Source organism: Apus apus, chromosome 17 (assembly GCF_020740795.1).
Source record: "Apus apus isolate bApuApu2 chromosome 17, bApuApu2.pri.cur, whole genome shotgun sequence".
Taxonomy (NCBI): Eukaryota; Metazoa; Chordata; class Aves; order Apodiformes; family Apodidae; genus Apus; species Apus apus.
In genome coordinates, this window is record NC_067298.1 from 8,864,517 (window position 1) to 8,883,968 (window position 19,452).

At 39.9% G+C, this 19,452-nt stretch overlaps 1 protein-coding gene across 5 annotated transcripts in view; it reads right to left on the minus strand.

The window, feature by feature from the left end:
* The window catches only part of TEX2 (testis expressed 2), a 44,647-nt gene that overhangs the window by 12,555 nt on the left and 12,640 nt on the right, over positions 1 to 19,452 (minus strand). For 2 of the 5 annotated variants that reach the window (XM_051634656.1, XM_051634660.1), the window contains exons 2-8: positions 15,315 to 15,364; positions 12,533 to 14,181; positions 7,250 to 7,450; positions 5,263 to 5,599; positions 3,843 to 4,090; positions 2,151 to 2,300; positions 679 to 778 (exon numbers count right to left, since the gene is read on the minus strand). In XM_051634656.1, coding sequence (XP_051490616.1) covers positions 679 to 778; positions 2,151 to 2,300; positions 3,843 to 4,090; positions 5,263 to 5,599; positions 7,250 to 7,450; positions 12,533 to 14,155 — 2,659 coding nt within the window. In that variant the 5' untranslated portion in view covers positions 14,156 to 14,181; positions 15,315 to 15,364. Of the gene's footprint in view, positions 1 to 678; positions 779 to 2,150; positions 2,301 to 3,842; positions 4,091 to 5,262; positions 5,600 to 7,249; positions 7,451 to 12,532; positions 14,182 to 15,314; positions 16,654 to 19,452 lie in introns of those variants that run through there. The other 3 variants (XM_051634657.1, XM_051634659.1, XM_051634658.1) reach the window with 2 other exon arrangements.

The following is a 19,452-nucleotide window of genomic DNA, read 5'->3' on the forward strand; positions in this document are numbered from 1 at the left end:
AACATGTAGAACAAATAGTTTTGAAAGTACAAAGCATTAACCCAAGTTTGTCTTTTTGTAAAACTACTTAAGTGACAAGAGTATCCTCAGATATGCTCCTGGGATCATATGCAAGCCAGAAAGAACAGAAAAGGAAAAAAGTTCTGATTCATAAAGCAGCAGTACAAAAGTCATCCTGCTTTTTAAAAAATCCATATTTAATATTAAGGACATAAAATGATACCGTATTTAAGTTTCTTTTCAAAGCAACCTTCTTCTTGTTTTCTGAGTTATTGCAGGCTGTCTTTTTTTCAGCTTTCAGAACAGCTCCTCTTGAAGAGAGCCAGATCTGTTCCCTGCTGCAGCAGAATCATACCTGACTTGAGGAGATGCACATTGCCTCTGTAGTCCATGACAGAGTATCAGATACAGGTCTGCATCTCTGTTGCATGCAAAGGTCAGTTTAGTCCAGTTATTATTTCCAATGGAAAGACATGATCCTCCTTCCACATCTACAGAACTGTCTGTGTTTATACCACACCTGATTCTACTGCTATTGGAGGTACAGACCAATAAGCTCTTATTAAGCTTACCTTCCTCTGATTAGAACACCCACAAGACAAACAGATCAAAAGTCTGTTCTCCACAAGTAGGAAAGCATGAACCTGTCAAGACCAGAAGGGGAAGCATCTACTTTACCTCTGTGATCAACAGAAGGTTTGAAGGCTTGCAGGATCTTCGGCACTGCTATCCCCATGTCAAGCTCAGTTAGAGTCAGCTCATTCATGAAGTATGGCAGCTAGAAGAACAGAATGTAAAACTCAAAGCCATGTTATGGAACCTAACATCATAGCTTTCTGAGAGAAAAAAGGTCATTAAACTTAAGACCAGTCAGGTCAGAAAAGTCACCAGTGAGAGAACACAACAACAATTACACATTTCTTCCAGTTCTAGGATTTCATAGTTATCAAAGTAATATTTTAGAGAGAGATTCAGCATCTGAATTTCAATTGTTTTTAAAACTATGCTGAAGTTCAGATGCTGACCTTAAACCCTCCAGCATAATCTTTAGTCAAAGCATGTAAAAATCTCCAGAATGAAGTGTAAATCTTATTTTACAGTGAATAAACAAAGACTTCTCTGGATTTCAAATGCATTCACGTATTTTATAGTTGCAGTTACACCAGTGCCTCAGCTATTTTTATATTTGGCAAATTATTTCACAGCACATTAGCTTTTAAATCTGTATCATAATTTTAGTATAACAGAGGCCCAGAATCACAATTATTTGGGTATCTACTGTATTTTTACTTGGTAGAAATTTTATCTCCTGTGAACGGACAATGCTCTAACCTATCAAAACCAAATCCATCCTCCATTTAAGTCATTCCACTTAAACTGCTTCCCATGAGATCTCTGGGTACTCTGCTGTCACAGTTGTGGAAACAGCCAGGGTAGAATGGAGGTTACTGTGCCCAAAGCACAGGGCTCTCTCACAGCTGGTGCAGACAGTTAAATTGCAGAGCTTCTGTCAGCAAGACTACATCTTTGCCTTTAGGAACAGGCAAACTCCTCCCCACACATCAGGAGCTAAACAGCCCTGTGATTAACTGCTGCTGTTCAGGAGTTACAGAATGCAAAGGGAAGACCCAGAAGTCATTCAATAGCATCTTTTCTCCCTTCCTTCACCCTTTGAGCTTAAGCAGCAGATGCACAATTACATCCCATCACCCCACAGACAGCTCTTTCCCTGACTGCTACTCCCACTGACCTCTCCTGCAAGCAGTATGTCTGAAGTTACTAGCACACTAGAACTATGGTTCCCTGATCTCCTTCATCTTAAAGACAATCTACTCTTTCCCAAGGTAGATTTCATAACTTATGAGTAGTTCTGTTTAACCCTAAAGTAAATACAATAATACTTGAACTTTTTTTACATTAAAACTTCAGACACAAATAGTTCCATCCAACTAAAGCAGCAAAGTTAACATGTTGAGATCCTACTGTGAAACGGACAGCAAAGCTGAACTGGAACTCTGCATCACATTTTTATGTAAAAGACAAGTACCTAAGTGCAAAATAAGTTTTTTCTCTACTGTTTTCAAACTCAAATACAGTGTGTTTGTTTTCCTCTATAGGGAATGTATAGTGCAAGTCTTCAGATTAGTTACCTTTATTTTGCTAAGTTTCATTTGGATCTTCTTTGACACTAGATCAGACCAATACTTCTCTCCTAAAAAATCCCAAAATATTCTTCCAAGCAAAGCATTCACCCAGGCCTCCTGCTCCTCTTCCTCAGCTTCTACATGGGTGTCTGGTAACTGAAAACAGAGAACAAATTATTCAGCTCTTCAAGCTCTATAAACTACATTTCTGTAAACAGAAAAGGCCTCATTTACACTGGGAAGTTCAGAATTACAGCCTGGCTTAGCTAAGAAAACTAAACACTCAGCACAGATAGCAGCTTTACAACCACATCAGCTGGCCTGACATGAGCCTGTCATCATCCTGACAGGCAACAGAGCGAGTAAGACTACATAGATATGGATTCACCTCTGGCAATGAAATGAAAAAGTTGTATGTAATTTAACCTCAAAATATAAGAAAGACCCCATCTTACATCCTTAAATCCAGTTCAGAAACATCACAAATAGATAATAAACAAATGCAGTACAAGGAAACACACTCTTCCTTCTGATGTTTGTATTTAGGATGCAGGAAACCTACTGTTCCTTCAGTTGCATAAAAGGTTTTGTTTACAGTCCAAGAGGATTATGTCTTGGTCTCAAAACAGGTGGACATACATGTTCAGACGTTGCATCACTGACTACTGATGTGAAAGCAAAGGGAGCTGCAATAATTACAGGTGTGTACATGCTATCATGTACTTCATTAAAACCAGGAGGTTTCCATTAAGAAGAGACAACATATTTGACGTCTCTCAAGTGCCTACAATGACAGGAGGATTTGCCTTTTGTTAATCCAGGCAGCAATCCTGAAGCCAGCAGAAAAGCAGTGCTTTCTAAGGGCAGTCAGGTAGATACTTCAGTTCTGAACATCATTTCTTGGCATAGGCTGCTCCAGTGGCTGCAGCCTCACGCAGGCAGGGTTGCTGGGTTAGCTTCTGCTGTGACGCACGACTCCTGCCAGCACCATTGATCTATTTATAGAATGATTTCTGACACGTGCCAGATTCAGCAGCAAATTCATCACTGCTTCAGGGTTGTCAGGAGCAATAATACCTTTTTTCCCTAGGGAAAAACAAGATGTTTTTATTAATATGTTATACACATATATTAATATGTGGCCTTCTGCTCCTTTCTGGACATTATATAAAAGTCCAGCAACAAAGTTACATCACATGAATGACATTTTTAAAATGAATGGTGATGGTACTTCATGGCAAGGATATGTTTAAGAGTGTTGTACTTTATACTAAGGTTCTGTTTATTAGAGTGATGCAGTCCATGAGACCAAAGGATTAATCCAATGTAATCCAATCCCTAGACTGGGCATTAGGAATTTTTTTTTCTCAGAAAGAGTGGTCAGACAGCCATATTGCCTCCAGTTGTACAATCTTCTAGGCACAAGAAACTGCCAAAGCCAGAAAAAACACATGTTCTTGGGACATAAGACATCAAACTAAACCAGTGGAAAACTGCAATGTTACATTCAGAAGAAACTGTGGTCAAAGAGGAACTGGAAAGCATGAAAACCCCCACTGACTTTATAAAAAGTTTAGGCCCAACCTGTAGTTAGAGAAATTATTTTTTCCTTATATATAACTAATTTTTAAAGCAGTAGTTAAAAAGATAAAATGCATCACCACCTCTGAGGCATCTTTGGGGGGGGAAAAGCATTACCTTTTTCACAGCTGTAGGGCTGCTGTCTGCACTGAGGACTGGACTACCTGAAGGGCTTCTCTTTTCAGGAGGAACACACTTTGCCATATAAACATTGTAGTCCAGAAGCATTTTCTGCCGCACGTTGCCAGCCAGATCCTTGTGCTTTGGCTGGGATGCAATTTCTTCTGCACTCCCCTTGCTGCTGCTTCGGCTGTGTGTGAGAACTCCAGACTGAGCATCAGCTCTGCTGTGTGCTGGCAAGATCCCTAAATCAAAAGGAATAATACCTATTTAAGAGAAAAGGAACCTGACAGTCAAATAGCAGAGTGTGTGACCAAACACTTAAAAGGAACAAAATCAGCTAGCAGATTTAATTTGTTCTGAAAAAAGACCACTCAAAGCAGTGCTTTCTCATTTTGAAGGGTAGAAGTAAGTTCTACTACAGTGTGCTTAGGTGGTCCTAAGCCCAAAATAGTTAATTATTTGGTATGATTCAGCAGTCAGCAGGATGTGTGACTGGAAAACTCAGCTGATCAATAGCATATTTAAATATAGACACTCACATATGTACAACATATGGCAGAATTCCCAAGAGCCCTGCTGGGGAATGCCTAAAATAAAAGTCAGGTGATGAAAATATACCTATAACTACACTTTTAAATTATTATTTAATTGTAGACTGTTACAATTGAAAGGAATGTCAAAAGCATGTACCTATTATAATCTTAATTAGCCATTAATTTTTGCATTTGCATTTCAAGAAGTTATGTGCCATAAATAATGATGTTAATCAATTTTTTAAAAGCTTCTCAGCGAGCGAAGACAGAAAAGCATGAGTCATTCAGCTTTAAAATTATATCAGATTATGTTTTAAAATTAATATTCCAAACATTTGATCAACACCATAGACTAACATGTTTGGTGGTTCATATATGTATTAGCACACAACTTTTTATTTAGACACAGAAATGTGCTTGGGATATTAACCCATGAGAAAGCTCTTCAGTCTTTACAAGAGACTGGAGTGGAAGGAATTCTAGAGAAAGAAAAATGGGATAATAAGAGGAATGACTAATACTTCAAATACTGACATCAGTTCAATAGTACAGAAAGAAGAAAAGGATTGAAAAATTCAGCATTGCAAAAATAACAGGAGTTGCTACAGTCATTGAAAACTACTGTATTCACATAAAACAGTTTAAAAATAGTAAGAACAGTTGAAGGAATCTAGCCATATATATATGTAGCCAAGATAGGAAAAGGCAGGGTGGGAAGGTGGGAATGAGAGGCCAAGATAAGGAGCAGAAAAGTGCCTTTACTATTAATTGTCTGTAAAGATCACTGTGACTCCACAAGTGTTGTAACTAACACAGAGAAAACGTAACTTGGATTTGTTTCTTCTAATAGACACTTTTACTAGAACACAACATTTGAATACCTGGCTTGCTACCACATAAACTGGATGGCTTCTTTGCTTCAGATTTCAGCTTAGATGCAAGAAGGAACCTTCTGAACCATTCCTCCTTCTCTCTACCTGTCCTTCCAAAGAGATAAAGCACTTGATCCTTTTGGCTAGTGTGCTTTGCACCATCCTGAGGTTTCTTGGATTCTTCATCGTTCAAGTCCATGCTTTCAGCAGGTAACTTTTCCTCTGTATTCTCTTTATCAGTCTGGGCCTTAGCCATAAAGTCCTCCTGTCTAGCAAGTTCAATGCAAATTGGGTACTTCTTATTCCAAATGCGTTTTCGTGCCAGACTCTTAGGAACCAGGGAAATCTGAAGCATAAATGAAAGGGTTTAATTAACTTACTTCTTAGTTGCATCGTCTGTGTTTCTGTAGTCACACAAAGAATACAGGAATGAGATACACAGATCCTACAGTGGATCTACTGGGTTTAACTGTCTCTTAAGTTACAGCTGGTTGATATCCAATCCACAGCTGTCACTAGGTCTTTGGTGAGCCACCGACTTAGAATTAAAACAAAGACCGTTTAAGTAGCTTAGACTTCTACAGTCACATGGAGAAACTCAGTTTTCATTTAAAGATCTTATTCTCATACTTATGCAGAAAAATTACAAAGAACAAGAACCCTATGTATATGACCATGGAGTAGCTAACAAGAATCCAAACTGGGTTTTAAAACTCAACTTTTCAGGCACATCTCATGAAACTGAGTGTTTGAAGGTGGCAATAGTATCATCAAGTATATCAGAATCAAGGAATAAAAGTGATCTGCAGATAATTATATTGTCAATTCAGTATATTCAGACAGAACTGAAACAAAGCAAATTATGAGAAGAGTGATGAGTTAAAAATTCTAAGCTAGGGGCTGAACTTACTCATGTTTTCCAAAAACTGTGGGTAAATACCTTGGAGAATAACCATAGTTTGCTTATTATATTAATGGTACCCAGCACTTTCGCATCCAGTCAGGGTGGGGAAGTGAGTGAGGTGCAGAAGTGCTGGGAATTCTTCTAAGATACCATGCGGAACAAATGTCAGGCAAGTGCTCTTGTAGCATGTGACAGCTTTGCTGTTTTCATTACAAGATACCAAACCTGCAATAGGCAGGAATCTGAGGTTTTGCTGTATCTTTTTCACCATCTTGCTTTAATGGAAAGCAGAGCTGGCAGCAAGCTGTTTTCCCATAGTGATTCAGGGAAATGACAGAAGGTTTCCCCTCACTTCCCCTTGGTCCCTCTCTCCCTCTAACTCCCACCATCAACTGAAGCAGTTTCCTCCTACATCTGTACTGCCAAGGCCCTTTGTTGAGGCAGCACATTAAAAATAATCCATTCTTTTACTAATGTGGTATTGATGTATTACTTAATACAATGCCAATAGAATCAACTTCACATGGCAACTCTTCATAGATTTAATGGAGGCAAATAACATGTAGGAAAACTGTTTCAACATTATTCCTGATGCAGTCTTTCAACTGTAAATATCTCAGCCTCCTTCAGCAGGTACTAACAGCAAGTCCTGCCTGTTCCAGCCACCTCTCACTCTTGTCTTTTACATTCATAAACAAAGAATGTTCCCCCTTCAAGAAAAATGCAAATGTTGCCTGAACTGCCTTGGGATAGAGACAACCACCAAAGATTATGCGCTGTGGTTTAGGCTTCAGAACAGTGACACAGTAATCTAATGTATGGGGAACAATTCTCTAAACTCCCATGTGTTAGCTTCTGCTTTGAACTGACAGAAGAAAATCATGCTCTTCCTTTACTGTGTAAATATGTGTTTTTCTAAATCCTCAACCTTCCTCTCCAGTACAATCTTTTGCAAGTTAGTCACCACAACAGTTTTGTTTACATAATGAAAGCACAGGAAACTGGAGCAGCAAAAAACCCCTCAACATTTCAAAGAAAATTTTCAAATTATTACTTGTGAAAATCAGAACTAAGTAAGGCACAGTCACTCACCTTGCTTTCTGTAAGTTCATAAATCTTCTGGCTGACATATGTGACTTCAGGCTTTGGCTCATTGTACAGAGCCCTTCTGGAAATATTCTTGTTGGGTTTTGAAAGCCGCAAGGTGCTTCCTTCAAGTCGCACATAGACAGAGTGAGTCAACGTGGCATGGTATGTTTCTGGATCATAATTATAAATTTCATTCATCCATCCCTAGAAAAGAAAACACTCAGTAATGGGCCTTTAAGCTACTGGAAAACCAAGTATAACATGCACACTAAAGTTTTAAATAATTACCCAAGCATTTGCCAAAGTTATTTCACTTACTGCATCAATACAACAAAGCAGTAACACCCTAAGTGAGGTAGCACCAAACCGACAGAGCATGAAACAAGGACTGTATCCCAAGCACACCACTTGTTTTTATAAATAAGTCCTTTTGCATCTGTAGTGCAGTGCTCTTCCACCTCACCTTGATGAAATGCTGTGAGATCTACAGAGGTGGGCTTGCTGGGAAAAGATACAAGGCAGCCAGTAAGAGCAAGCTGCAGAGCAGCCCATCTGCTTACACCAAACACGGGCATTTTAATCACCAACAGTCAAGGCAGAGCAGTCTGTCTGTTTATAGACAGCACTGGCATTTTCACCACCAACAATTAAGGACTGAGTGGAAGACCACAACAGAGCTTGTTTTAACACACTACCACTGTTTAACATCATTTCACAAGTTGTGTAACTGCCCAGTTACAACACATGCATCATATATGTGGATTAAATGTCATTTGTTTCTGTGCAGTGAAAAAAACAGAAAACAAACAAGCCAGCCCTGCTGTAACAAGCCTGTAATCTCTGACTCTAACCATGGGGGTGACGTTACTCCTCTAACATCTGATTACAGGAAATGCAAGATGATAAATGGGGCAGAAGACAAGCCAGAATATTCATTCAAGGAGGACAAGTTTTTCTTCTCTTAACCTGCCCTACAACATACTTCAATAATTACTTCTACTTGTACAGCTAAACCTTAATTCAGCACCCTGAATATTCATTAATGAAACAGAAAGCAAAGGAGATAGACTTAAACAGATGTACCATAGAGCATAAAGCAAAATGGCATCGTGATAAATACCCAGATGAGTATAGCAAGGGGGAGATGATCTGCTGCTGGGAAGTGGGGATCTCTAGTATTCTTCAAAACAAAAACATTGTAACCACCTTATGCAAAACATCTCAGAAACTACTGCCACATTTTAACCTTATTAAAAATTTTCCACCCATACATAGAAATGTAAAATTTATTTTAATGCTAATTTACTTCCATGCCATATAGTTTCTCAAAGCAGACAGCACACACTTTTCTCAGGTGCCATAGTAACACTAATATCTGTTTTGCTTAGTCCAACATCTAGCTCCATTTTCACTATAAACCCCAAAAAATCTGATCAATAGGCATTTATGTTCAGAAAAGATTAAGATATTCATCTTTGCTCAGCTCCAAAGCAGCCTATTTTTTATTAACAGAAATACCTATACCAACACATGCTCTTTGAAGCAGCTTTGTGCTTGGGTTCTTTGCTTACACTGGATTATGTACTACTAACACAGAGGAAATAAAATACACGAGGAAGAGTTTTCTATAAACCATCAAGATTTTACACAGCAGGGTTGATGTTTGTTTGAGCAGATCCCATTTCCTTCCTAGAAATTATTAAGCCAAGACATCTTTGAGCAGACAGCAATTAATTTTCAGCCAAGAACTCCAGCTGGACGTACTGAAGCACAAGGACATCACATGAGTTGCCTAAAGCCACCGTGAACCCTTCACTCTGTGCCGAGCTGGAATATCCATATGGCCCACAGATCTCTGGAGAGACTCCCACCTGCCCCCTGGATCAGATCTCTGAGCTATTTCCAGCTCAGACACCCAAGTCTGGAGCCTGCAGCCAAGCAAACATACAGGAAAAAATGTGCTGCCTAAGAAGTCATCACCTTCTTCTGCAAGGTAGTTCAGCTGAAAAGCACACAAAGTGGCACAAAGATAAAGGGGTAATTGGAAAGTGCAACTTTAAATGAAGCTTAGCCAAATGAGCCCTTTTTATAACTGTAATAAACTAGGAAGTTATTCTCAGCTGGAGCTTTGGAAACCTCTGGGTATGTGCAGTACCCAAGAAGGAAGGTCAGAGTACACTTGGAAGTCTCCTTAACATCCCGAACAAGATGGAACTGGATATAGTTTTCCAACATAAGCACTTGAGCTGAGCAAAGGACACGCAGCAATGAAAAGTAGGCACGATTTACAGTTCATTCTCTTGACTGCTATGTGCCATAGTGGGAAGTAAAAATCCATGAACATAGCTTCAAAGATGAAAAGCTGAGAACTGAGACAATATGAACACCTTGGGACACAGGGCAGATGCACTGACTCTGTTACAACTTCTCAGCAGCTACACGATTGTTACCCAACACCCTTACAATCACTTTTAGTTTTATCCCTCCGGCACACACTGAGATGCCACAGCCACATCTGTGACACAGTGGTGCAAGGCCCAGGCTACATTCTGTGACTTAACCAAGTTCCACGAACCTCTGGGTCCAGAACCACTGGGGTCTGATCGATCCGGGATGTCATCCACTAGGACCGTTCTATACCATTCCTTCCCTAACAGTGCCAGTATCAGCTCTTCTGCCAGATTTCCTGCCCTACACAACTCAACAGCAGGGAGAGACCCTTGTGAAGATCACCACATTCTTCCCAAAAGCAGCAAGACACTGAATTTAAAAGGCAAAAATAGATAAAACTGAATCTCTGCTTCCTCAGTTTGTATATTCCTGCTTCTCTTTCAGCATCCAGGAGCCTTGAAAAGACCCACCTGCCCTTCTGATCCCTACCACGTGCCCAGACTTTCAATTTCAAACAAATGGATTAGCTACATAATCTGCCAAACACACAATTGTCAAACCCATACTGCTGCCTTTCCTGCTCACTGTATGGAACAAACCCAACACAAGTGCAAACAGTGATTCTCGTAGCACAACCATCAGGCTATTAGTAACTGAAAAAGCTGTCCAAGACTTTTACCAATTACTTTTAGCTGCTTAAGCTGCTGAATGTTCAAAACACAGAATCAACAGAGCATAAATACATTTATCATCTAAACCAGCAGCCTATACAGTGATTTCTGTGCAAGGGATTGGCTGCAAAAACAAAAGATACACAAGTTTAAATTTAACTATTTGGGGGGTTATTTTCAAAAAGTAGCTAGTCAACAGTCAGGATGAAAGAGATTCCATACTACAACACTGCAAACCCTCCTCATACATAATATTTTAGTTTCCTCATCTTAAGGTATGCACTGTTTCATTTTTGCACTCAAGTTATTTTGTAACAGAGAAACATGACACGGCTGAGAGTGAAATGTGAATACTTAACCAAATTATCATTCTTCACTATATTAACTAATCTGAACATGTGTGCTAGATGCTGGAATTTTCCCCATCTATCTAACCATGTTAAAGAGGGAAACAAGATCATCTGCCTCCTCCCTTCAGCCATTTTCATTTTTGTAAATTATTTCGTATAGCATAGAAAACCATTTTTGAGAAGGCTATCCAAGAAATCCCAAGATTCATTCCAGAGTTCCTGCATTTCAAGAACAATTTTAGCAGAAACACCTCCGCCCCTCTCTTTGCAAAAACAAACTGGAACAAAAGACTCAGCCTACGGAAACCGTTTTGCAACGCATCTAAACAGAGAAGTTGTGTCACCATAACTTACTAGCAACAGATGAATTTTCCTGAACTACTGAAACAACAATGGATTTCCTTGTGTAGGGGAAAAGTGACTGTATGATGGGGCCTTTTTTGTACTAACAAAGTTGTTAAAATAAGAAATTTAGTAATTCAGGGAGGACAATGACCATAGTCATATGCTACTCTGCAGCTGCTTGCCATTTACACTGATCCTGTGATCTCCATCATAAAGGTCACCAGTTGCTCTCAATTCACAGCTGAAACTAGGAGAAAGTGCTTCACCATCAGCCTGGTAACTAACCTGAAAAAGTATTCAGTTAGAATATTGGGCAGCATAAATTTTATAAGTGATTGATAAATGAGAAAAAACTAATGCAGTTTTTTGAGCTTTTATTGACAGGGAATCTCAAGACACAAAAAAGGTCTACGGAGGGCAGAAGTAGCCATCACCTAAGTGGAAAGCACATTTGTTTGCCAGAGGCCACTCTCAAACATGGAATCCCTTGGGTGACATTCAGGAATAGCATGCTGGAAAAAAGTTCCTCTTTGTACAGCTGTGGTTCAAAAAAATCTTAATTTCTCTAGCAGGCACTGCCAATAGTGTCTTCTCATGAAAGTTCTTTCTTTTCTACTGGAAAGGGTAAATTCATCATTTCCATTTTAGCTGTTATTTAAAACCTTTTGTTTTCACAAAAGGGAACGCACACTTGAATAGGCCAATAAGGAAGTTAGGTAAAAATAATGTATTGAAGAAGAAAAAAAAAGTGGACACAGAAAAAAAGTAAAGGAAGCTAGAGAAATTAAGACTAAGGGAATAAGAAGAGAAGAAAACATACACTGCAGATGCAGGGGAGTTGTGTACATTTTCTGGTTGGTGGGGGGTGTTCTCTCTCCAATACCAGAGCCTCTTGAGTGAAACAGATACAGAATCTGCAGAAGCACACAATAACTAACCAGCACAAGTGTTTTATTCTTGCACCTTGCAAAGGACCACAGAACCACAGATGTTGTAACCCATTAGTATATCCCTTTCATCACTCTTTCTTCCTCCCATTCTAACTAACCAATGCTTGAGGAGAATCCATACGCTCTCCAACTATCTATGCTTTTCTTGAACGTGCTTTTGAATTTGTCTAGACTGATCAGACAAGACAAATTACTGCCTGGAGAATAAAATAGCCCAGAAACAAAACACATCTCCCAAAATGCAGCTCCAAGCACAAATGTTATTTTACACACTGAACTTTGACACCACTTGCTCTCAGTAGTTCAGTTGGATCATTTCAATTCCACCAGCAAAACCATTTGCCCTTTTACTTTTGAAGGAATTCTGGTTTTCTATTAAACCTTAAGGACACTGCAGTCTCACATATTCTTGGATATTAAACTATTTGTGCCCCTGCCAAAGCCACTGACCCTCAAGCAATACTCTATTTACAAACAGAGATAATTCAGCTCCTTACACCTTCAGACTACATCTAGTTCACTGCTTCTACTCCAAATAACACACACAGCATTGACACACACACAATGCCACGGCCTCACCTTCAGTATTTCAGGTTCTTTGATGTCCAGAGCTTCTGTCTTCCATCGCTTTTTCATACTTTTATGTAATTTGAGATATTCATGAGTACGTGGAGTAAGAAGCCAAATCACACAGACAGCTATCATAAATCCAAGGGCCATTCCAAGTAAGAGTCCACTTAAGTACCCAGGGAGAGGGATAATAAAATAAGCATAGACTAACAGTGTTAAGGAGTATAAAGTTTTCACTGGTATTTTAGGCTGCTGCAGATACAGATTATCTCCATTTTCACTACTGAGCATAGTACCATTTTCCTCAGTCATCTCAGAATCGAACAAAGTTTCAGAAGGTTTATCGGCCTTGCTTTCATCCTCTAGGAAGGAAAAGTCTTCAGAATACAGTTCACAAAACTCCTCATCCTCTCTGCTTGCTAGTGCAGACAATGAACATTTTTCAAGTACGAGTGAAGCTTTTGAACTCGTGTCCTTTGTGCTTGCAGACTGAGAGCTTTTGTTTTCCTTCTCTTTAGCATGTTCTTCAGCCACTTTTGACTGATTGTTCTTATCCAGGTTAGAGCCATTTTCATAGAAGTCCCCTTCAGAATCACATTCTTCTTCCTTAATGCTGTAGTTGTTATTGCTTTCCAAATGGCCATTCAAACTGGAAAGGTTTGAGAGCTCTGAAGCACTTGAAGATAAGGCTTTGGGCCTGTGGCTACTACTTTCATCGCCCATTATTTTACTGAGGAGCTGAAAAGGCTCATAGATGACTTCAGAAAGGCGCCTCTTAGTATCTTCAATCTTAGCCTCCATCTCAGGTACTTTAAAAAAGGAACGAGTGTCAGAGGGAGATGTTAATGGAGATGAGGGGGCAGTTTTAGAGTCACCACCTGTAGCTCGAGGTTGAGTGAACTGTTTGAACAGATGCAAGTTCAGCTTCGAGTCGGGTGGCCTATAAGACACAGCTTCAGGTTCTTGTTTAGAAGTGTCTGTAGACAGAGATTTCACTAAGGTTTTCATTAACTGCCTATGTCGCATCGGTGGGGTGGGTTCTTTCGGTTCCACGTCTGTTGAAAGGGACTTGACTAAACCCTTAAAAGGCTTTGAACTAGAAACTGCAGGTGATCCACTAGAGCAGATGACTGATCTGGAAGGGGATGAGGATGGGGAAGACAAGAGGCTGGATTTCTGTTCTACAGGTGGTGGTGCACCTGATAAGCCATGACACGAGTGTGACGATGGAGACAGGACTAGTGGCACTGCACTGAGCACGTGGGATGTGCAAGGAGAATCCAACAGCGTCACAGTCTCTGCAGCTGGCGGAACCGCGGGTGATGAGGACAGCAGTGATGCAGAGCTGGCCATGTTGAGCGAGGTAGCTGGACCAGAAAAATCATGGCCGGTGAGCTCAAAGCAGAGGTCTTCCTTGGCTTCAAGTGCTGTTACAATGCTTTGGTCATCTAGTTCCTCACCAAGAAATTCCTTAAACTCCTCTTCCTCCTCTTCTTCCTCCTTCCCAAATGCAGAGAAATGAATAGTGATGGTTTCTCGGGAGACAGATCGTTGGACCTGCACTTTTGGTGCTGACTGCTTTGAGGACATCTCACCAGTTTTCTCTGCATGGCTACTGTTCTGACTTGTCATTGCAGGGCCCAAAGATGTGTCAGTATCTGAGAAGAAAATGGAGTAATATGTTAAACATGTATTTTTTCCCCTTCAAACACCCTTATTTTCAAGCATTAAGCCAACACAAGAGACAGGTTATATGCAACAGGTCAGTCAACTAAAAATTAAAACACTCCGGACACTCTTCATCTCACTGGATTTACAGTCAAATTATGGACTGTTACTAAAGAAATTGACTGTAGTTTTACTTCTTTGCATGAAACATAACTACATTTTAGTTAATACCACTTTCACATCTGCTTAATTACCTCACTCTTAGTATCACTGAATGCAAGAATAGATTCAAAGATAGACAAGGAGAAAAATATGCTTAGGACAACTGGCAATCATTGACAGGAATGGACCAGAGCCTCTCAGATGGTCCTGAAGGAAGGATCCAATATAATTTTTGGGAGGGGGAAAAACAACAACCCACACAACAAAAATCAACAAGCAAAAGATATTTATGCTCAAAATGCTTGTTAACATATTTCCACATAGCACTAACTGGCAATATTATGAAGTGCTGTGCTGTTAAAATTACTTTCAAGTGTTCTGAAAGTACAGTTCATCTCTGATGTGCCATCTTCCTATTTTCCCTACTAGATTCACTTCAGCATTCCAGAAGCCCCATCTCACTGAAATTCTTCACTTCTAACTCTCATTTACATGGGGAGGAAATATTACAAATTTAAAGCAAGGCGTTGGTGACCATACACAAAGATGGATCAGGAATTAAAATTCTATCTCTGCCTTTCCAGCTGTGATGCTGCCTTGACAGTGAAGATGAAGTGCAGCAAGTTTACCACTTCAGTAACAGAATTATTTTTCAGAAGCTGCTAAAATGCTGTAATGAAACCATCAACCTGAATTAATGAGAGGCCTTTGCTGACATTTAAAGAGCAGCTCAGAAGAATTATTAAGTGAAGGTGAAGAAAAGTGCACTTCACAAACAGCTGTGATATCAGACTGTTATGTAGCATGCCAGCACCACCTGTTCACCACCATCTTCCTGCTGAAGGTTGTAGCCTTTTTTACTGGCTAACAGAGCTGTTCATGTAAACATTTTTTATCCTGTCAGTAAAATTACCGGAGTTAAACTCTTAGCACACTATCTTTACACTGTACAATTAATTACCTTGTATTCAAACTCCAGCTGCCATGTTGTGCTGATCCTGTGCTAATCACCTGAAACAGAGGAAGTTTACCTGCACACACCAAATGCAATGAGAAAAGATTTTACTGCTTACTGATCAGGCACTCCTGCTGCAGCAGGGGGATTGGACTTGATCTTCAGAGGTCCCTTCCAATGCCTGTGATTCTACGACTCTTTCTATGATTCTATGATACTGAATAAGCAAGATTTTTTTACATCATGATTAACTAGTTAACACAGAAAGGAAATTCTTGATTAGCCAGTATTTACCTACCCCTAAACATGTTACTGTATCACAAATAAAATATAAAAGCACATTCTTAAATCAGCATTATCAACAGAACTTTAATATAATCCAACTACTTGCACTGCACTTTGGCATCCTCAGCACATGACTTGTGCCATAACTCTCACATTCAATGCCCTCAACATCTGGCCCAAGTGATATTTCAGTTAAAGGAACCGGTTTCCCCAAACAACCACCTCTATTTGGGCAAATAATAATTTTTAGCGTTCTTTGGCCTTACTGGAAATTTCTAAATCAACCCTATTTACAGGCCACTTTTGCACAAGGCAGTTCATGCTTTTCCCAAGCACAGCTGTTCAAAGCTGTATCTCGTATCACATTTTCAAACAATGGGTATATTAAAAAAAACAAACAGCATACAATACAGGAATGTATTGTAATGCTGTTTACCTGAGAGCACGTTTTTGGCAAACATCAGGTATTTCATTAAAAGCGTTCTGAATATAAATTGGGATTATAACAGCCACACTCTCCATTATTCCAAGCTTTTAACAACCCTAATCTCTCTCAACACAGGAGAAATCCCACTGAGAGCAATTTCTCCCCCACAAACACAGGACAGAGATTTCTCCCTGCTCTGGGAAGGCCCATGTGTCCAATCCATTCCTGAACAGTTTCTCTTTTTTATTGTGAAGGATTTGTTGTCGTTTGTTGTTTCTTTAAAGTATATATTGAGAAGCTTTTCCATAGCAAATACAACAACACCCCTGACTTCTTCCACTGCCACTGCTACTGACAGCTCTTCCCCTAGGTGTTCTGTTTTGATAACAAAGATATTTCACCAGGTTCTTGTTCCTGGCCTCCCTGTTTGAAGACACACAATTCCAAACCAACTGCAGATTACATCAATACTTGCAGAAACAGGTTTTCACTGATCCTTATTTTGAAAGCCATATTGTCCTCTCCTTCTCTGGCTGCCTCTTTGGACTTTTTTGTAGCTGTTGTTTCCAAAGAATAAAGGTATCAGTTTTATTTATGAGGCAGGCGGGCTGGAATAATAATCAGATCCTCAGGCTTCAAATTATTCAAAACATGAACTTTTACCTGGAAGGGAAGGAGGCTGCTTGGAAAATAATTCCTTTCCCCCAAACGTTTGAACTCTGGATGCTTTTGCAGAGTGCAGTGAGAGAGCTGCCAACCAACTACTGTCACTTCCACTCCTTACGTTACAGCTCTGCACCCACACAGCAGCAGTTCAGAATCCTCACCCACAGGCTCTGCTTTTAGAGCACTGCAGCACCAGGAAACAGCAGGGCAGGTGAACAGGCCCCACATGCTGCCTGGGAACAGAAATGTCTTGCCCAGCCCTTTCTGACTGAGCCGTGAGGCAGCACAGAGCAGGAGCTGAGGACACGTTTCACCCAGATGACAACACATCTCCACCACACTGTGATGCACCTGCCAGCAAACGGGGACACCCAGAGAGCCCAGGTGTGGGCAGTGCTGGGTCAAGCTGGGCCATGACACCTTCTAGCAGTGTCCCTACAGTGATCAGTGCTCTTACCTACACGAGGAGTGACTAACTGGGAGTGTTCACAGAAAGAGCCAAGCACCCAAGCAACCCGTGCTTTTGCACAACAGCATCAGCAGCCTTCTCCAGAACTGGCAAATCCTCTTCCTTTTCCCTGTAGCAGCCAAACACACACCTCAGCCTTCTTCAGCTCAGCCCACCTACTTCACAGCACTGAGAAAACATGGGGTGCACTGAAGGGCCTGGTTTGGATAATTCTATTATCAACTAAAGCAAAACAATTACTTTCACATTGATAATTTAGATTCAACTAACACATAAAACAGGCAACTAGGAACTCACTTAAAAGAACAGGTCAAACTTGCATATACCACACTTATTTTATCCACCTCTATACACAGTCAAATTTAGCCACATTCACCAATGAAGTGAGGGATATTCACCAAGCCAATTAAACGTCTTTCATAATCATTCCACTGGAGAAACAGGACAGATTGGGTAACTAAATTCACACATATTGCAACAGCCAACTATTCCAATTACATTGCTATTACTTAACATTTACTCCAGGAGAAAGGGGTATGCTATATTAGTAAAATGCTTTAATAAAATTCTGCAGCAAGGTTCAAAACTTGTCAGAGTATTTTCCTTGCTCGTTGCTACTAAACACAGACTAGAAAAAGTGTTTTCCACAAAACTGAAAGAAATCTTTCCTGCCAAGTAAAGAAAAAGTCTTGCTGGTTATTAAAAAGCATTGTAATACTTTCCCCTGCGCCTGTTAGTTGCGTCAGAGGAACAAGCCCTAAATGTTATTCAGGAAGCCACTAATTTGATTATTGATAATGCCACAATTTGACTTTATGCAGATTGCCATCACTGTTCAAAGGGAAATATGTTTCTAACTGGTCACATTTCTGCTTTCCCCAGAAATCCTATGTTGTTACTCTTTCAACATGCACCTGCTTCAGTGAACTGCCATCATCTAGACTGGGGAAAAAAGTAACTTGGTGGGGCACATTTTTTTTATCATTTTGGGTTACTCCATAGGCATTTCCAAGTATCAGACTGCAGACAGATATATAGTTCATACTCTGAATCTACTCTCCATTTGGTAGGAAGGAGAAGCAGTGTACTTGTTTTAGACTATCCTTACAACACCTACCTGGTGTGACAGGAGAGCTACATATGGTGCAGTAACACATACAGGACCACCCTAAGGCATTAAACTGCTGTTCCCAGGCCAGGCTGGAAGCAGCCTACGTGCACAAGCCAATGCAATCTGAAATTCATATTTGCTCTCAGAAATTAAAGATTCCACTTGTTGTACTAGAGACTCAGCCAGGATCTTCCTTCCAGTACTGGGAGGTACAGGAGGACTGCTGGTATTCTTTATACTTATTTAAAATAAATGACAGAGCTCTCAGCATCAGACAAAACTTCCATTAAGAGTTAGAAGTCTTCATTTCAGGTCCTTCAAAACAAAACACAGTATCAGTGATCTGCTGTCTTTATTTAAGCAATGTTTTAAATAATCTGAACTTCTCATTTCTACAATCTGTTACCACTACTTTGCCACAGATGTAGCCTAGGAAGCCAATTCTCATTTACTTCAGAATTATCTCACTGAAGCCGAGATCACAGCTACTGGGACAGTATCTGTCACATATATTTCATCTAATTCTGTAGATTTATACCATAAAAGACAAAAAAAGATACAAAAAACAAATGTTAACATCCTTGCCTATCCCCATTCAAATTTCTAATTATGACAAATTAAATTCCTCTGGCATCTGCACGAGTTAATGTATTCCATGGTTAAAATCTATTATTCCTTTTCTATCCACTAGTCATTACTTTTAAATGAACTACACAGAAAGTGTTGGTAATTACCACCACACAACAGCCCTGCAAATCTTTGTGTCAGGGATCTGGTTACCCAGCCTGAACATAATGCTTTAAAGCTCACTTTCCAACAGGAGTAAGAAGTAGTTTGGCTTCACCTTTCAAGTTTATGCAACTGGATTTGAGATAGAGGGGGAAAAAGGAGGAACAAATACCTAATAAAGCCTGCTTTAAACCTAAGTATAGAAATGAGAAATTTTATATCAACAACAAGCACTACTAAAAGAATGTAGTCAAATGTCTTCAATACAAGTCAACACTAGGATCACAGCCAAAATAGATGATGCCACCCACTAAGGACTATAAAATACATACGCAAACTTCCACAGCATGTATCTCTAACAGAGGGCAACCAGGTTATCACAACTAAGCTGGTTAACAGCTAACACACCTCCATCAGAAGTCCTCTGACCCTCATAAAAATTAAAAAAAAAAAAAAA